The sequence below is a fragment of the Venturia canescens genome, chromosome 7, assembly GCF_019457755.1.
Source record: "Venturia canescens isolate UGA chromosome 7, ASM1945775v1, whole genome shotgun sequence".
NCBI lineage: Eukaryota > Metazoa > Arthropoda > Insecta > Hymenoptera > Ichneumonidae > Venturia > Venturia canescens.
The window spans coordinates 2737098-2754171 of record NC_057427.1 but is presented as its reverse complement, the minus strand read 5'-3'; the positions used below and the strand labels follow the sequence as shown (position 1 = coordinate 2754171).

The 17074-nt window shown below is 38.5% G+C and overlaps 1 protein-coding gene across 21 annotated transcripts in view; it reads left to right on the top strand.

Annotated features, from left to right (window-relative positions):
* lap (like-AP180) overlaps window positions 1-13397 on the top strand; it is a 29505-nt gene extending 16108 nt beyond the window's left edge. For 2 of the 21 annotated variants that reach the window (XM_043425120.1, XM_043425117.1), the window contains 10 exons: window positions 1817-1985; window positions 2362-2481; window positions 2609-2738; window positions 2983-3069; window positions 3660-4469; window positions 6524-6647; window positions 6798-6903; window positions 7553-7615; window positions 8252-8494; window positions 8868-13397. In XM_043425120.1, coding sequence (XP_043281055.1) covers window positions 1817-1985; window positions 2362-2481; window positions 2609-2738; window positions 2983-3069; window positions 3660-4469; window positions 6524-6647; window positions 6798-6903; window positions 7553-7615; window positions 8252-8482 — 1840 coding nt within the window. In that variant the 3' untranslated portion in view covers window positions 8483-8494; window positions 8868-13397. Of the gene's footprint in view, window positions 1-1816; window positions 1986-2361; window positions 2482-2608; window positions 2739-2982; window positions 3070-3659; window positions 4470-6454; window positions 6648-6797; window positions 6904-7552; window positions 7616-8251; window positions 8495-8867 lie in introns of all 21 variants that reach the window. The other 19 variants (XR_006261712.1, XM_043425123.1, XM_043425128.1 and 16 more) reach the window with 19 other exon arrangements.
* The last annotated feature ends 3677 nt before the right edge of the window (window positions 13398-17074 follow it).

Sequence of the window (17074 nt, the reverse complement as noted above, 5' to 3'; positions counted from 1 at the left end):
AAAAAAAAGTTTCTAAAGAATACTGAAAAATTATAATCTAATTTTTTGCGAGTTGAGAGAAATCAAGGAAAGAAAGCGAGGACATTGAAAAATAATTGTTTTTGTTCGTATAAATCTTATTATCATTTATTATCGTTGTTGCGTTAATTGATTTTACAATCTGGCCATTTATTTCAAAAATCCAAATTCGCCGATTCTACACCTTTTGAATCATCACATCGCCTCGGTATCGTATATCGAGAGTTATATTTTCCTGTTTTTTACTTTCCATTCATTTATGTATTCATTCAATTATTATTATTATTTTTATTCTTATGATTTTATCAATTGGCATCTTGTCTCATTGTTAGTGGAATACACACGTATTTAAAACGTTTTGCATTATTTATGAGGCTATCGTAGCATTATTACTGTTATTACTATTTTTAGTTGTCATTTTTATTTTCGTTTCTCATCGGAAATAATAACATAATACTTTTACTTTCGTTATTATTATTTATTTTTCTAAACGAGAAGAGATCGTTAAAAAATTCTATTACACTCACATGAACACAACAAGTAGTAGTAGTAGCAAATATGATTGTTGGCGTAAGTTTGCCTCTCGTCTCGAACCGAAAAGTGGCGTGTTATAGTTATTTTGGTATACTGTGAATTGGTATATGTGAATACTTCAATTTTGTTTTTTTTTTTTTTTTTCCATAAAAAAGAACAAACAATCGAGTAGCAATATATTGTGCTATCGAGAATATAAATGTAAATTTGACTGGTTGATTATCATTTACGTTCACTGTCTGCAAGCTTAGGAATCATGTTTTTCGTCCGTGTCAATTTGACGCGAGTAATCATCATCGTAAATATTGTAACGTGTATAAGAGTTTGTTTTGTATGAAAAAAGTATAAAAATGAGAGAACGAAGAAAAATCACGAAAAACAAGATAATCTATCGCAGTTTTGAACCTCAACGTGTATGTGTGTGTCGTGTGCGTGTGTTTAAATGCACATGTTGCAAAATGCTGTAAAGTATCATAGTTTAGTTATTCGCGAAAGGGAGAGAAGAGCAAAAAAACACACACACACTATAACTTCTCTCGTAACTCGTAAGAGAATACGATTTTGGTAATATTAGCTTTTTGCAATATTTTAGAACACGTGGAAATATTTGCACGTTCAATATCGAACACTTGATAAACATTACATGCATTGTGATAATAATAATAGTAATAATGTTAACAAACGATTACGCTCAAATGGTCCTGATCAATGAGTCTATGCTGTATAACGTTTTTTTTCATTTTTTTTTAGTATTGAACATAATCATATTCATTAAGAATTTCAATCGCACATTAAAAATGTGCAAATATTAGTAATATTTTGACAACTATCGTTATTGCTATTGTCATTATCGTAATAAATGTATACACAAAAAAACGTAAAATACACATTCGGTGACGCGTGAGCATCCTGTACATACGAATTATTTGAGCATTGTTGCATCTATACGTACTACACAATTTTTTTGTTTGTTTTCTGTTTGTCTTTTCCTTTATTTTCAATTATCAACGGTCCTTGTCGCTCCTCCCATTTCTCAATATCAATTAATATCTCTCTCTCTCTCTCTCTCTCTATCTTCTCTCTCTCTCTCTTTTCTTATCACCGCTACTACGACACTGGTAAAAAAAACCAAAAATCGAATCGGCTTCCCTTTACTCGATTCCTCGTCCTCGACAAATTCTACTCGGTCGCGCTCCTCCATCCGCACCGACAACAAAAAATACAACCCAAACAAACTCCTTGCCCCGTATCATTGCCCAAGCAGCAATAGAACGAATGTAAAGTCGGGAGTGTCCGCCCTGTCTTCCACCAGTACGGCCTTTGGAACCGCCGCCAGCAACGCCCGACTCGATCACACCGGTAATGGACACATCGACGAGGCTCTCAGACAACAGGCTCTCGCCGAGGAGGAGGCTGCTATGAATCAGTACAAGGTTCATCTTCAACATTTTCAACGTTTAAATAATCACTGTTCATGTGAAAATCTTTTGCGGACTTGTAAACTTTATGTTTTTAAGCATTTCCGGTCATTGACACTAATGAATCTTCCTTATGCTCAATGCAGAGCAATTTTATTATTGGAAACAATTTTTTCGGCTATGGCAATCCATATAATTTCATTGATCAATTGGACAGCCATGAAAACATAGGTTTGGAGTAAGAATTGTTCAGATTTGTTGGAGGCAATTGCACGTCTCAAAGGGTTGAACGAAACGTTTCTCTTTCTGTCTTAAACTGTCTTGTTTGATTTGTTTCTTTTTTTTGTGAAAAATGTGATTTTGTACTGACGTTTGATTGTTTGTGCACCAGGCCAAGGTACAATCACCATCGGGTGGACCGAGCACGAATCCGTTCCTGAGTTCACCAACCGGAAGCGGAAATCAGCCGATCGTCGATCTCTTCGGTTCAGCGCCGACCACAGATTCTCAGGTACGAATGCAGTCCTTCGTATTTTTCTCGCTTTGCCATTAAAGAGCGAACGTTTCGGCGACGCATCGTTCTCGTCGAGATGGGTGGTCCCCGTGCCCCGTACCCAATGTCCCGTAATACGTTTCAGTCTCAGAAAGCGTCGGATGACCTTCTCCAGCTTGCAGGAAATCCGTTTGCCGACATGTTCGGAGCGCCACAACCGGCAGCTCCTCAACAACCGCAGCCACAAAACAATATGTGGATGACCAACGGTAATGGTAAATGGAACATTTTTGTTTTTAGTTTTATCGTTTCATGTTTATGAGATTTTTTGATTGCTCATACTTTTTCGTCAAGTTTTACGGCACAATTTTCATCGTAGAATTTTCATTTTTCGTATTTTTCATAAACTCGTTGAAGTAGCTTACCCAGTTTATCCCACGTTTATCTTTCACTATATTTTTTTCTTCGAAGCACATTTTTATTTAGTTTCTCCTTTTGGTATTCTTTTGTGTTTCGTAGGTTTCGCGGTTGGGCCAGCGGCAAGTAATAACTTTGTTACAGATAACAATTTCTCATCGGTGTTCGGAGGTCAAGAACAAGGGACGGGTAAGTTGGAAATGGTCTCTTAAAGAGAGAGAGAAAAAAAACGAAACTAGAAAAAAGGGTTTGTCGAACGACGCTTTAAGATTCAGCACGATATTATATCATTTATTTTCTTTATATATATATATATTCCTTGTTTAATATCTTTTTAAATCTTCTCACCACGCCAATGAGTTTATTTATTTATCTCACAATATTCCTCGTTACTAATGGTTACGATTATTTATCCGTGCACAGACACACAAACACACGCACACATTATTAACGTACACTTGAAACATACAGTAGAATCAAGGAACGGGAATGAGTGAAAAAAGGATTTGAGAATATAGAAAAAGAAGCTCGGCAAACTCACGTGCATTTAGAGCCTTCGAGAATGTAGGCCCTGCGTGCGAGAGGCGCGTTGCCCTTTTTCATTTTGCTCGCGAGCCTTTTTAAAAATCAATTCAAACTCGTCCGAGTATCGTGTATAACGTGTGTAAAATCGATAAATCAATTATGAAAAAACGACAAAAATAAGAGAGAGAGAGTAAAAAAAGCGAGATCAATTACAAAGAGAGCGATTTTGACCTTGGTGACGATTTCTGCGCAAGCTGCCGGCCCAGGATCGGTTGGATCCGTGCCCAATCCCTTCATGAACGATTTTCCACCTCCCAACACGAGCAATCCTCAACCTTCCGGTAACAACGCGACGATCGGTATGTTCGGTAACGAGTCCCGTAACGCCGGGGGAGATCCCTTCAGTGGGGTCGGACAGGCGGATATGTTTGGGGGCGACTCTGCAATGGCGAAGACTTCGGATATCGTTGAGGCCGTTGGTGCTGACTTTGTTAACGCTGGTAATAACGTCGTCCAGAATAATAACGGGCAGCAATCATCATCAGCGGGTTCAATGTCGCATGCGACCTCACTGGGTACTGCAAAGTCCAATGCAACGCCGCCGCCCAGACCGCCCCCACCCGGAACAATCGGTGCTGTTAATGACAATTCAACGCCGAGGCCAATGTCACCCGCGATTGGAGCTCCTTCCAACTCCGCTGGTAGACAAAACTTTGCGAATCCCAATAAGAGCGCCTTCGACGATCTCAATGACAGCATTCGTATGGCACTGGGTGGGTCTCCTTCGCGTCCGGCACCCGGCGCTCCATCCCAAGCCACTCAACTCTCGCAACAGCAGCAATCCATCCCCAATCAACAACCGCAGCAACGACAAATTCCTGGCGGATGGATCGCCGATAACGACATTGCTCCTGTTGCTAATGTCGGTGGCTTGGCTATGACGGCTCCTGCTTCTGGACAAACGGTTATGGGACCCGTTACCAATACCGGATATCCCCAAATCCCTAACCAAACTTCCCAGCTACCCGTGGGATACGGCTCTCCGGCAAAACAACCAATGTCAGGTGATGGGAACCAGCTAAATTGACCGCTTGTTTGCATGCAACGTCTTCTCTTCTGCGTCACTCCCTATGTGCACCGACCTTTTTTATTCCATCCATATATACATTTATATATGGGTATATATACGTACACGAATTCCCAGGTTACTTAACCATCGAGGACGAAATCGAGTGACGATGAAATCGTCATTGCGCAAAGTCATGTTTCATGGTGCCAGGCTTTTCTCCTGAACACCATTTGTTTTTTGTAGAGGTCTGCTAAGGCTGGGGGTTGAGCCCGGTGAAGCGAATCGAGACTGTAGAAATGGTGGTAATGGAAGATTTTTTTCTTTGTCTATTTTGGCAACTTGTATTGAGAACTCATTCCGCACGAAAGTGTCTCTTTTCGCGTTGACATTCAGGTAGAATATCTAGTTTTTATTGGGGACAATTGAACCTGGATTTTCTGTGTATGCATATATTGGTCCTTCGTAAAGTTCTTTCCACTTCTTTCCTTCCTCCTTGATGATCTTCCGCGTAAAAAAACAATGTTCACATTCTCAATGATTCACTCTCAATTGAGCCAACCGTACGTACGACATCGGGCTGCCAAAAATGACCCCGACCCCCCTTCGTTGTTAATGAGTATTCGCTAGTTGAGCATTATCTCGTAAGACAATTTGTGAAGGAGGTGTTCGCAAAATGAAGAAAATGTGCTCTCTTTTCATTTTCGTTTATCGAATTAATTTCATTGTTTTCTTTTACCGTTGGAGAGTAGATCGTTTGAAATTTTTTCGTTTGAAATATTTTGTGTACACCTTCTTTCATCAGCACCTTCAATCTGGTGAGCAACGCTCGCGCCATTTATCAGCAGCTTCTTTTCAGTTTTTTTTCTTTTCTACGTTTTTTCTTTTCTTTATGTCTGTTCGTTTGTCCGTTTCGCGTTCACGGTCGTACGCGTCTTTCAAACAATTGCATGACGAATTATTGCAGGCTTTTTTACTCCGACACTCGAATCACGAGGGCCGCACAATTATTGCAAATGTACTCGAAAAGTTTCCTCGCTGAGAAAATCAATTTTCTTATCTAACAAAACAATTCACTCGTTTGCGAATGAACGAAACAACTTTCGGTACAGCTGCGATAGTGCCGAAGGGACAAACTGAGGGAAAAATTTAACTGCTCAAAACTGCTTAATCGATTACGATAAACTTATCATTATTATCAATTAATTTGAAATTATCCGCCCAGTTTGATAAAAATACTCCAATAGAATTGACATACACAAAACGCATGAGACTTTTTTTTATCGCTGTATCGTCAAAATTAAACGCAACTTGATAAATCGACCTTATTCATTAACATCCAATTGTTTTTATTTTTATATTTTCATTAAAAATATTATCGAGTACATGACAAATCGATTCTCTCGATTTTTCCAGTCTATTCTTTTAATTATTATTTAACTAACTGCGCAAACGTACCATCGTTGGTAATTTTGAACGTATTTGTAACGTATTTCGTGTATTCGTCCTGGTTGGTTTTTAGTCGTGTGTACACGTATTCATAAACTGTTTAGACACTGTTTAACTCGTATTTATGGTGAAATAATATCTCCTTGTGAATGAAGCTGAAGCAGCTAATCGCGCGCTCAAATAAACAGGCTGAAACGACGATTGTCAATTTCGAGGATCTCGTGAAAGTTTCGAAAGGAGACTCTCAATCGCTTAAATACTACACGTTGAAATATTTTTTTTTTGTTTGAACCGTAGATTCGTGAAGCTCTAAAAAAATCATAAAATTTTGCACCAACTCAACTCATTGTAATCACTCTAATCTGGTATTCACCTCCCTCACTCTATCTCTTACGTCATTCGTAATACGTCAGTGGATAAATAAATCGGGGCCAGGATATCTCGGCTTTGGGCCCCTCGGGGCCGCATTAATGGGCCGGTACTGAAAACTCGGGAAACGGGCTATCGCTTTTGGCTAATGTAGGTGTTGCTTAGGTTTTGACGATATGGGCTTAGTGCTGAAACCCACAACCACCACTGTGTCTGGAGCTAATAACGTTTCAGCAGCGGGTCAACCGGCGACAACAACCACCGCCGGAAGCAAAGTACTGACTGGCGATTTGGACAGCAGCCTGGCAAGCCTCGCTCAAAATCTCACCATCAACAAAAGCGCCCAACCCCAAGTCAAGTGAGTTACTCCATTTTTAAAAATGTTTTCGAATCTTTGATTTGTTTTTTTTTTCTTTCGTGTAATGTTCTGAGAGCAATTAGTACGATTTTGCCAAACTTGGCGATACGACAAAAGTTTATAATTAACAAAAAAATATGACAATTTCAGGACTATGCAGTGGAACTCGCCGAAGAATACAGCAAAGACGGGTGGCCCAGCTGGATGGACGCCTCAGCCAATGGCAGCTACGACCGGAGCGGGATATCGTCCAATGGTAAGGTCTTTGAAAAATCCTAGAAAAGGAAGAAAAGCGTTAAAATCTTCTGTTCCCCCTTATCGTAAAATTAATAAAATCTTCTATACCACGAAAAAGTAAGTCTTTCGGCACGAATATTCGTAAGTACGTAACTGCAAATTAGAATACTTTTCTAGACCCCTTAATACCAAATTCCTGTTCTGCGCTTGTATATTTTCATTAATATTTTCGACACATTCCTTTTTATCGTTGAACAACAGTTCTTACGTAAAAAAATAATAATGGAAGCCACTCATATTCTCTTCGCTTTTATCGTCACCTCTGTTATCCCATTCCAATTAGTTCCCGTTGATTAATAAAGCCTGTAAATAATCACGAGAGAAAGATTTCGTCGGCACTTCGTTCGGGCACACCCGCAAATTTTGATTTACATATTTTACTTTTTTGCCAAATTTAACTAGGCGCACGTAGTTCTCGAGTTATTTAGCAGATCAACGCAACAAGTATTTACATAAAGAGTAAAAGTAAAGAAGAGGAGAAAAGAAAAAAAGATGGAAAAAGCCGCCGAATATTAGCATTCACGTTTAGAGCTATGACCAATTGGCATAAATTAGTTTTTTTGAGTGATGCATGCATGGCATATGGCATGTTTTGCCGGCTGTTACAGGGCCAAGGAATGACGCAACTCCCTCCAACCACCACTTTGGGCTTCTCTCAAACCGCACCGTTGGTGAGTCTCTCGATGTCAATCGGAAAGAAAGAATAAATCACCCGATTTTTAGAAGCTCTTTAAATACGCATACGCACACCTGCGCGGTAAAAGGCTCTCTGTTTATTGCCTGGATCGGGAAATCGGCGACGACCATGAGGCACACGCAACTATCTTGTCCCAGTAGTTATTCACTGTTCAAAACCTTTTTTTCATCGTATCAATTTATAATTGTGCATTGCCTGTACAAATGTTGCGCGCGCGCGCGCGCGACTTGGAAAAACCTTGGAAACAAGATTCAAATAGAAAGAAAAACAAAATTTAATTTAAGTTCAATAATAAGAAAATTTTTATCATGCATTTTGCCACGACAAACTTCATAAAGACAAAAATCGAATGGTTCGTTATGAATCCTGAAGTAAAACTGAGAGGAATCGTTGTCTGTGGAAATCAATGTCAGTGGAAAATTGGGTGTTTCAATTGGGTTCAATTGGGGTTACATTTTCCAGGGGTTTTTCTTAATAAAACTTCAATTTAGAGATATATATAAAGCTCGAGGATTGCAAAAATTCGATGGTCGTTGATAAAAGAAAAGGAGAATGCATTGTTCTTGCGCATTATTGTGACGGAAATCGTGTTGCGATCTGGTGTTCGTAGGGTATGCAAAATATGCCGATGGGCATGCAGGGTATGCAGGGTATGAGGCCAATGATGGGTGTTATGCCTGGTGAGAACGCCGGGACTACCGGAGCGGCCCCAATGATGATGACCGGTGCGAACCCAATGATGGGTCCCGGTGGCCCTATGCAACCTCAACAGCAACCTCAATCCATCGGTGGCCAAACGACCAATAACGCCGTACAGCTTGATCCCTTTGGTGCTCTGTGAAAGGATCTCTAGGTATCTTGAAAAATGAAAAACAAAAAGGAAGAGGAAGAAAAAAAATCTCAAGCACCCTTCGATTACTCGAGTTTCGTTCAAATCTCGCAGGAAAAGAAATTTTCATAGCTAAACAACAGCAATAAATAACGATATTATGCAAATATTCCGAACTTTCTCTCTTAACACTCCACGTAGTGTCAATAACACCTCTATCCTCGTCTAACAATCATCTTTATCAACAAATACGTAATTCTGGTGCGGAAGGATTTTTTAACAAACAATATGCTTCAGATAATTTATTCTGAAAATACTTGGAGTAATTTAGATTCGTTTTTTCATTACGAGAAAAGTGAGAACTTGTAAATATTAATTTTCAATATTTTTGTTGCAGGAATAAAATCGCAACGGCGAGATAAAAATGGGAGGAACCACTTTGTAAATACTGTGTAATAAGCCTATTTGCAGAACAAGAGGAAAAGTGAAAAATAGGCTCTGCTTTTGTCTCGTCGATATATTTCCCTCCCCCGATGAAAAAAAATTTCCCCGTTGTTGGTTATCGTTTGAATGACCTGCCTTAAAGATTCCCCACTTTCGTGAGTCCATCAGCGATTAATTAACTTTTGGAAAAAATCTCGTTGGTTCGAGATTCGTTAGAACTCATGATTTTGTTTTTTAGGTTGCCGCGCGGCTAGTTCTGTGTATAAAACTTTTAATAAGACGGCCCATAGTGCTTAGGACAGAGAGCGAGCGATTTTAAGGATGCGAGATACGTTAATGGTACACACACAAAAACAACAAAATTGAGAGAAACGAAAACGCTGAGATATATTATAGCTAAGCCACTCCATAGATTCATATATAAATAACGAAAAAAAGCAAATAGTTGAAATAGCCGAAAAGAATTTTCTCGTTGTCAAAAGTTCAAGGAAAAGCCCATTTAAGATGTAAAACGCTTGCCAAAGATCTCGAGAATACGGCCCGAAACGTGCGTTGACGTCAACTCGTCATCGCAAGATCGTTCGATATTAATGATTTCATCTCGTCGCAAGATTAACCATTATTTTTGAAGTTACACACCGAAAAACTCACGAAAAGTCTCTAATCTACGATCTTGGGGGATTTAAAAAATTCGTCTTTTTCGATCAACCAATGGGCGAGAGAAGCGAATAATTCAAAAAAGGAGATAAATAAGCAGTTGTTGAGGGGAAAAAAAAGAAATATTCACTTTCACACACATACATACACTCCATATCACGCGTCTTATTATAAAACCGTGGCATATCCATGTTGTACATTATTATTTTTTAATTTTGTCTCCTTCATTTACAATATATTATTTTATTTCCCTTCGTTAAGCTAGGTATCGCTGATAGTTAATGGAACAAAAGAAAAACAAGTTACGGTGGGATTAAGTATTAACAAATTATAAATATATATATATATATATAAATATTTGTATATCTATACAAATTTATATTCATATATATATATATGTATAATCAAAAAACAATATCACCGATACAATTGTACGCATATATGAGAAAAAAAACGAAAGAAAACGATTGCATATGTGTATATATACGTAAGATATATATGTACAAGAGAACGTCTACGAATAATGCAATTATTACGCGATAAATATTATAATAAATGTAGAGAGAGAGAGAGAGAGAGAGCGAAAGGAAGAAAAAGAGAGCACGAGAGATTGAAAAAAACATAATTAATCAATAGATAGTCCTAATTTTATCAATGTTCTCTTATTACATACCGTTCCGAAATATATATATGTATATATAAATGCTATATATACATATATATAAATATATATATATATATATATAAAATCCTAGGTAGTGCGTTAATTATTCATGTTATAGAATGGAAAGGAAAGGAAAAAATCAAGACTACGATACTCACGTAATTATAAAGAATAATGTCTACGATCGTCGTCGTGGTCGTTATGGTTACCGCGATGAAATGGGAAGTAAGATAAACGTTAATCATTGCTTCGTTGCTTTTCGAGCACGCAGAGTTACGTCGACTGATTGCAACTATCGGGATATTCATAAAACTTTTGGAAGAGTGCAAACGAAGAAATCTAAGCAATTATGTGTGTTTTCACGAGGGGTAGAAAAATGAAATTTTTTTGCTTTTATCTTTGTTCTTGAAATATTGAATTTTTTCATCGATTCATAACAAGAAGATTTTCAATCTATTTTGTTAACGTTGATAAATTTTATGCATGCGTGTTATACATATTTGCGATTGTGTAATTTTCGATGCTCTTTTTTTTCGAACAAAATGTCAAATTGTGGAACGAAATGAATTGATTTTGTAAATCGGTCTACTGCGAGCAATGTTGTTGGAACGGAAGGTTCTGACTCTCTTCTCATACAACTGACACGCCGAGATTGATTTTTTTTAACAATTTTTGCTTCAGACGTCAGTGCTAATGTGAAACAAAATTACGAATGAATCGCCTCTACTGTTTCGCTCGAATACAAAGTTCGATACGAGCGATATTTTCTCTGTTCTTTTTTTTCCTTGCGAACAGAAAGAATGAGTCAGAAGTTTGAAAAAGTGCTATATATGTATATGTTGAAGCGTGCAGTGCTAGTCTAAATATTCGATGTACATTTCGTAGCGAAAATGCATGTGTTCGTGGAGGAGCGATGATAAAATTGATGTAAAAGTTTGACGAAAATGAGAGAGTAATTAGCCGCTTCATTTCCTCACGCGCGTTTTTCCCTCCGTTTTCTTCTCTGTTCATTTTTATACATTTCCATTTTTTATTCTCTTGAATCGTCGTCACTGATGTTCATTTTGTACTCTCGTTGTTTGCGAATGAATTTTGAAATCTTGCATACTATATTTAGCAGAGGCAAAAGGGAAGAAAGAGGGACAGCAAATGGCGACATTAATGTGTCCGATCAAGCAGGGAAACGGGTTTAATTAGATCAATTATAATCGCATCGATCAGCCGAACGAATGTAATCGAACGGGCGCGGAGTGAGGAAAAAAAATATTAAAATAATAACGATATTAAAAATAATAGGAGACAGCAAAAATTGTAACTTGTATATTAAAATCGGGCCGATGTGTAATGGCATTTAGAAAATTCGTAAGTTTACGAATAATTGTATTATATCGATAAAAGAACAAACAAAACAATCCGGAGGAATCAAATAAACGAAATACTGCTTTGGCTCGACGTGACCTTGGGCGACGAAAATAATTGTATCATTAGTAAAATTAATGAAAAATACGAAAACGAAACGTTGAATAAATGTGGAAAACTCAAAAAAAACAAAAAAAATCAATATCGTGCGAGGCACATTCGTACAGGGAACAGACAAAATGAAGAATAAAACGAAACGAAAAAAAACTAACCATGGCGAATCCACCTGCGGTAGGTTCTAGTATAGTTTTTAGGCGAATGAAGTGAAAGAGAGAATCTTTAGATCATTTTCGTAGAATCTTAGTCCTCGGCAACGACGTTGGAGCTTTGAAATGAAAATTTTGAGAAATAGGAGAAAAAAATGTCAGAACGAAGGGTACACGAGGATGGATGAAGAATATGGATTTTTACGGTTTATCGCGCACAATGATTTACTGAGAGGATGAAGAAGAGAGGAAAAAAAACAACAAATATAAACAAGGCACGTTAACTTAGACGAGGTCAATTCGTCGTAACCCAGTTCTCGTATGTTCTTTTCAATGTCGAGCTCTCCCAAAGTCCACACTTTCCATCTCTCCCCCACCCAAGCATTTTTTTCCCTCTCCTTCGAAGTGGCCACGTTGAATCATTTTCAAAAGTCATTATTGTTGCGAAGTCTGTCGAAGTACGCGTTTCGAACGACCTTCGATCAATAATTTATGTCAAACTTTTTTTTTTATTCGTTGCCAGTGTAAATTCGTATTTTGCACTATCATTCTTAGAAATTAGAGCTCATTGATAAGGTTCTATGTCATTTTTCAATGAAGTGACTGAAAATCTATGGCAGAACTTTGGAAAACTCTTTTGGTTGATGTCACATCACCGCGTACGAGAAAAGTCCAACTAGACCCTTTCGAAATTACGCCTCAATCTTGCGTTCATAAAAACGTTGCGATCCCAAAGGATAAAAACGTTATTTAGTCAATTAGTGCGTTCGTTTCGGAGACGAGAAATGAATAAATTATGAGAATAATTGGTCCGGGGGGAAACGATGAAAATAAATCTGTCTCATATACATTTTTTGTGTTAATCAAGAATATCGAAAAATCTAGACACAGAAATAACGAGAATTGATATACTTCGAAATAAATGGATGGAGCGTCGAATGATTTTGAAATGGAATTCAACGGAGTTTGCTTTGTTGGCCCTAAAGAAAAAAAAAAAAACGGTGCAAGAGGATGCGAATATTAATGAGAAATCCAAACCTACTGGTCATTAAGTGTAACAGGACAATATTACGTGTATAACCCGCAAAAAAATATAAATATTATATCAGAGAACCTTAATTAAATCTAATAAGAACGCTGTACTCCTTCTTAGGCTAGAGAATACATAAGTTATTGATTCTGAAGCGAGAGAGGCGAGAGATATGCGTTAAGAAAAGATATTTGGAAAAATGCACGATATAAAGAAACGAATAAATAGTCTGATGGCTATAATTTGTTCGACGACGAATATATTACTATTGTATTGTACAGATATATATTATATATACAAATATATATTATAATTCACCGCATACTTTCGTTGATCCGACGAACCGACGATTTTCGTAGCGTTTCCGTGCTTGCCACCAGAATGTTGTTTATTATCGTTATAAAAACGTCACAATCATTTGAAAACGCCAGAGTACATGAAAACCTTGAAATTTTGAAAAGAAACATTCGCTATTGAATAAATTTATTGATCCGATTGAAAAGTAAATTCTTCAATTTCCTCGTTCATTGGGAGTTTTACTTGCTTCTTATTTTTTTACTCGTCTTTGGAATGAGAATCTTCAATTTTCCGGTTCTTTCTCCAACAGGTGCAGTTTGAAAAATTCTCAAAATTGTTGATTAACGACTTTTTTATCCGAGGAGTTTTTCCGATGAAAAAAAATGTCTTGAGAACGAAAATGAGCTTGTGATTTTGAATGAGCTCGTGATTCATTTGGAATTAGCGTCCCGCGGATGTCGCATCAACGGAGTCAGTAACGCAGTCGAGGTGTTTGCGATCGATAAATATCACACAATCATTGTGAGACGAATGTAGAACGCGTGTGGGACCTTCAAAACTCTCGAACCACTTTATTATGTCTCGAAATAACATTAATACGCGTCTGTGTAGTTGTTCACCGAATATTCCGACACAGTGAAGAATTTTATTTGCATTTTTACCCGTGTTAAAAGGAAATAATATTCTCCTCCCTTCGAAAGTCGGTGCTCAAACGCCCATTGTGTTTTTAAGAGCCTTTTTAATGGCAGCTTCAAGTTTTTCGAGCGCATCTTGGTGCCAGTAAAAACGAACGAGTAGGATACTCGTTATTTATGCTTTATTATTTTTTCTCTATTTCATTTGCATTGAAAAATCTATATTTTTAATTTACACTTTTTAAACGCGCTCCTCAGTAAGTGATTTATTTTCACTGTTATTACTCTCTCCGCTGCAACGCTCGCGTAACCTATTATTTGCCATTTTTTTCACCCAACGTTACTGCCTGAAAATGCGTGTGAAAATTGTTTATGGCTGAAGAAAAATAAGGAGAAACGGGCTTTCGTGTCTAGTGAGTCTATCATTACGCTTAATGTATCCTCGATAATTGCTAAATTGTGCATTTCGATGATTTCCAGTGATAAATCTCCCCCTACATCGTTTCTTACAACTTAACCAAAATCTCCAATGAAATATCTATTCAACAAAGAATCTCAGCGGGCTCAGCTCACTTATCGGAAATCCTCACGTTCGGACAACAATAATTAAAGACCCATTATCGTCAATGCATCGTAGCTTCAATGGGCAAAAACGCGGAGAAATAATATACTAATTTAAATATTATTATTAACGAGTCATTGTATTTATAGTCTCCAACTGATTGCCCTCGCATCCTTGGCTCACCTCTTTTTTCCCCACTGCATTTCCTCTCAAACCAGCATCCGCGACTGTGGACGCTTTCCCAATCCACAACTCAATCGCATTCGGACGAGGGTCCAAGAAATTCGCATTGATGAAGTTTTTCATTGATATTGAAAAACCGTTGGATCATAAAATAGGATGAAAGTAGGCGAAAAATGGCTCGCAAGGCACGTTGATTAATTCATCGAGCGGATCAGACCTCGTGGACACGTTTCGAAGAGGAAAAAGTAAAGAAAGGGGCCAAAGGTTGATCTGCAACGGACTCGTGGTTCAATCTGCCTTCTGGCGAGGCTCAGCTTCTTCGACATCCGTCTCTACAAATATATATGTATATGAGGTGGAACACTTTCTCGCGCGGTTGTCATAATCATAAATACTTCCCGGAGTCCGACATCCCGTCCGGAGCATCGCAAATCTCCTTTGTTGTCGGTAAGAGGAAATTTTAGCCCCCTAGAAAAAACTGAAAAAAAGGAGTAGGCGACTTGATCGAATCGTGCAGAGACCGAGGCGAATGATGAGTGTGCGAGAAACCGTGTGATAAAGGTCACATTTTTTTCAGCCATTTCTCAAAGGCATCAACCGAGAACATCAAATTTCTTTCGTGGTTTATAACCGTATATTATTCACGTATTCACTCCTCTACGATGATACGGATGAATTAACCGAGTCATATTCGAGTGAAGAAAAACTGTCAGATTTGAGATTTCTCCGGATCCCTCGAGTCCAGATTGCTCCGATGACGGGGAATGTCAATCTCCGATCGCTTGGCTTCGCGCGCGACTGGCTTCAATTCGTGTTTTTTGACACTTTTGAGCTTTCTAGAGATTCAAAATGCGAAGAAATTTATAAATTACGTATGTAAAGTCTATATTTTTAAATTCTTTCAAATAATTTATCTTGAAGTGAACAAAGTTCTTTCAAATTACTGATTTCAGGGTGTTCCGATTACTGGAAACGTTCGCAAGTTTTTCGGCTATCGAGGGTTCCAAATATGATTTGTAGCGATAAATTTTTCCCAGGCGCATCGAAGAGCACTCTTCCGAACATTCGTTCCATGCAGATTTGCATAGCTGCGGAGAGCGCGCAAAACTTTTTTTATCTCATTCCGACCAAGTCAACTGCTCCTGAATTTCGAATATCATAAATCATCCACCAAGAAAAGTCATGCTGTCGGCTGTTTTCCTTACGCTTGTCTTCGAGTGCGTACGTAATACTTTCTCGACGCTGCTGGATCTTCGACCTCTCGTCGACGTTAGCATTGGGTGAAAACCTATAAAAAATAAGAATAGAAATAGAAAGAGAGGCGCGCAGCGATTAAAATAAATGAGAGGAGGGACGCGCTCTCGGTTTGCCGGTGATGTCAACTCGTGTCAAACGGAAATTCTCGTGGTACGTTCGTGACTGGGTGTAATATGTCTTCTTAAATGCCCATTAAGCCGAGTCTCAAATGTCTCAATGACTCGGGGGGGGGGGGGGGGGGGGGGGGGGGAATATCGAGGGAGACTAAATTTCATTGGTGAGACGATCGCGAATGGAGGAAATGAGTTTTCATTAATTTTCGTGCGCCAACGAGAAATCGAAATGACGTAATAAAAGTGAAAATAATCGGGAATTAAATTGAAAATACAAAGACAAAATCATCGAGCCGGAAAAGCGTTTGAAAACATTCGAAATTGCGCGTCTCGTCCTTTCACGTTCGTGCGATAAATCGCTTGAAAAATCGTACCGGCTGCAATAAATATTTCCAGATCTCACGATATCAAGCCGCAAAACCATTTGGCATAATTAAAAAAACGACAATGCCTGATGCCCGAGGATTAAAAGGACGTGGAGGAACGTGAGCTGCGTCCTTTCGCATATACGAAGCCGAACACACGGCGTAATGATACAAGATCTTGAGATTTTTTCTAAGAGCCACGTCTCCTCGGCAATGAGTTCCGCGTCCTGTTCTCGCACAGAGAGAATCTCGCCCGACGAGAAAAGGAGGAATCTCGCGGGAGGAGAGAGAGAGAGAGAGAGAGAGAAATGCCAGAACGAGAGGGGGAGATGAGCATAGATGCGGATAACAAAAGTTTCCAGGTGAAAGCATCTCGACCTATGACCCGACGTCGAGACCGCAGCCGTTTTGTGCCCACCCTAACCAGGCTCCTCCGTCGCTTGAATTTGCCTCTCGCCATACCGAAGTACATCCAGCCTAGATGCTCGTGACTATCCTTTTTCACTGCGACACAGAGTAGGAGGATTCATCCAGCTGTTGTACTCGATCTCTTCCTTCTTCCAGCGTTTTTTTCCCTCCACTCTCGCATTTATTTATGCACAATTTCATTTTAATTCAGTTTTCACATGTGGTCCGAATGAGTTTCCTCCAACTCACGTCATTCTTACTATCTCTTCATATCATTTTGGTTTTTATTAATGAGCGTGACTCCGTTTGAATCCATCGTCAGCAGATATTTTTCGAGTCTTCCTTCTTCCAGAATTTTTTCACA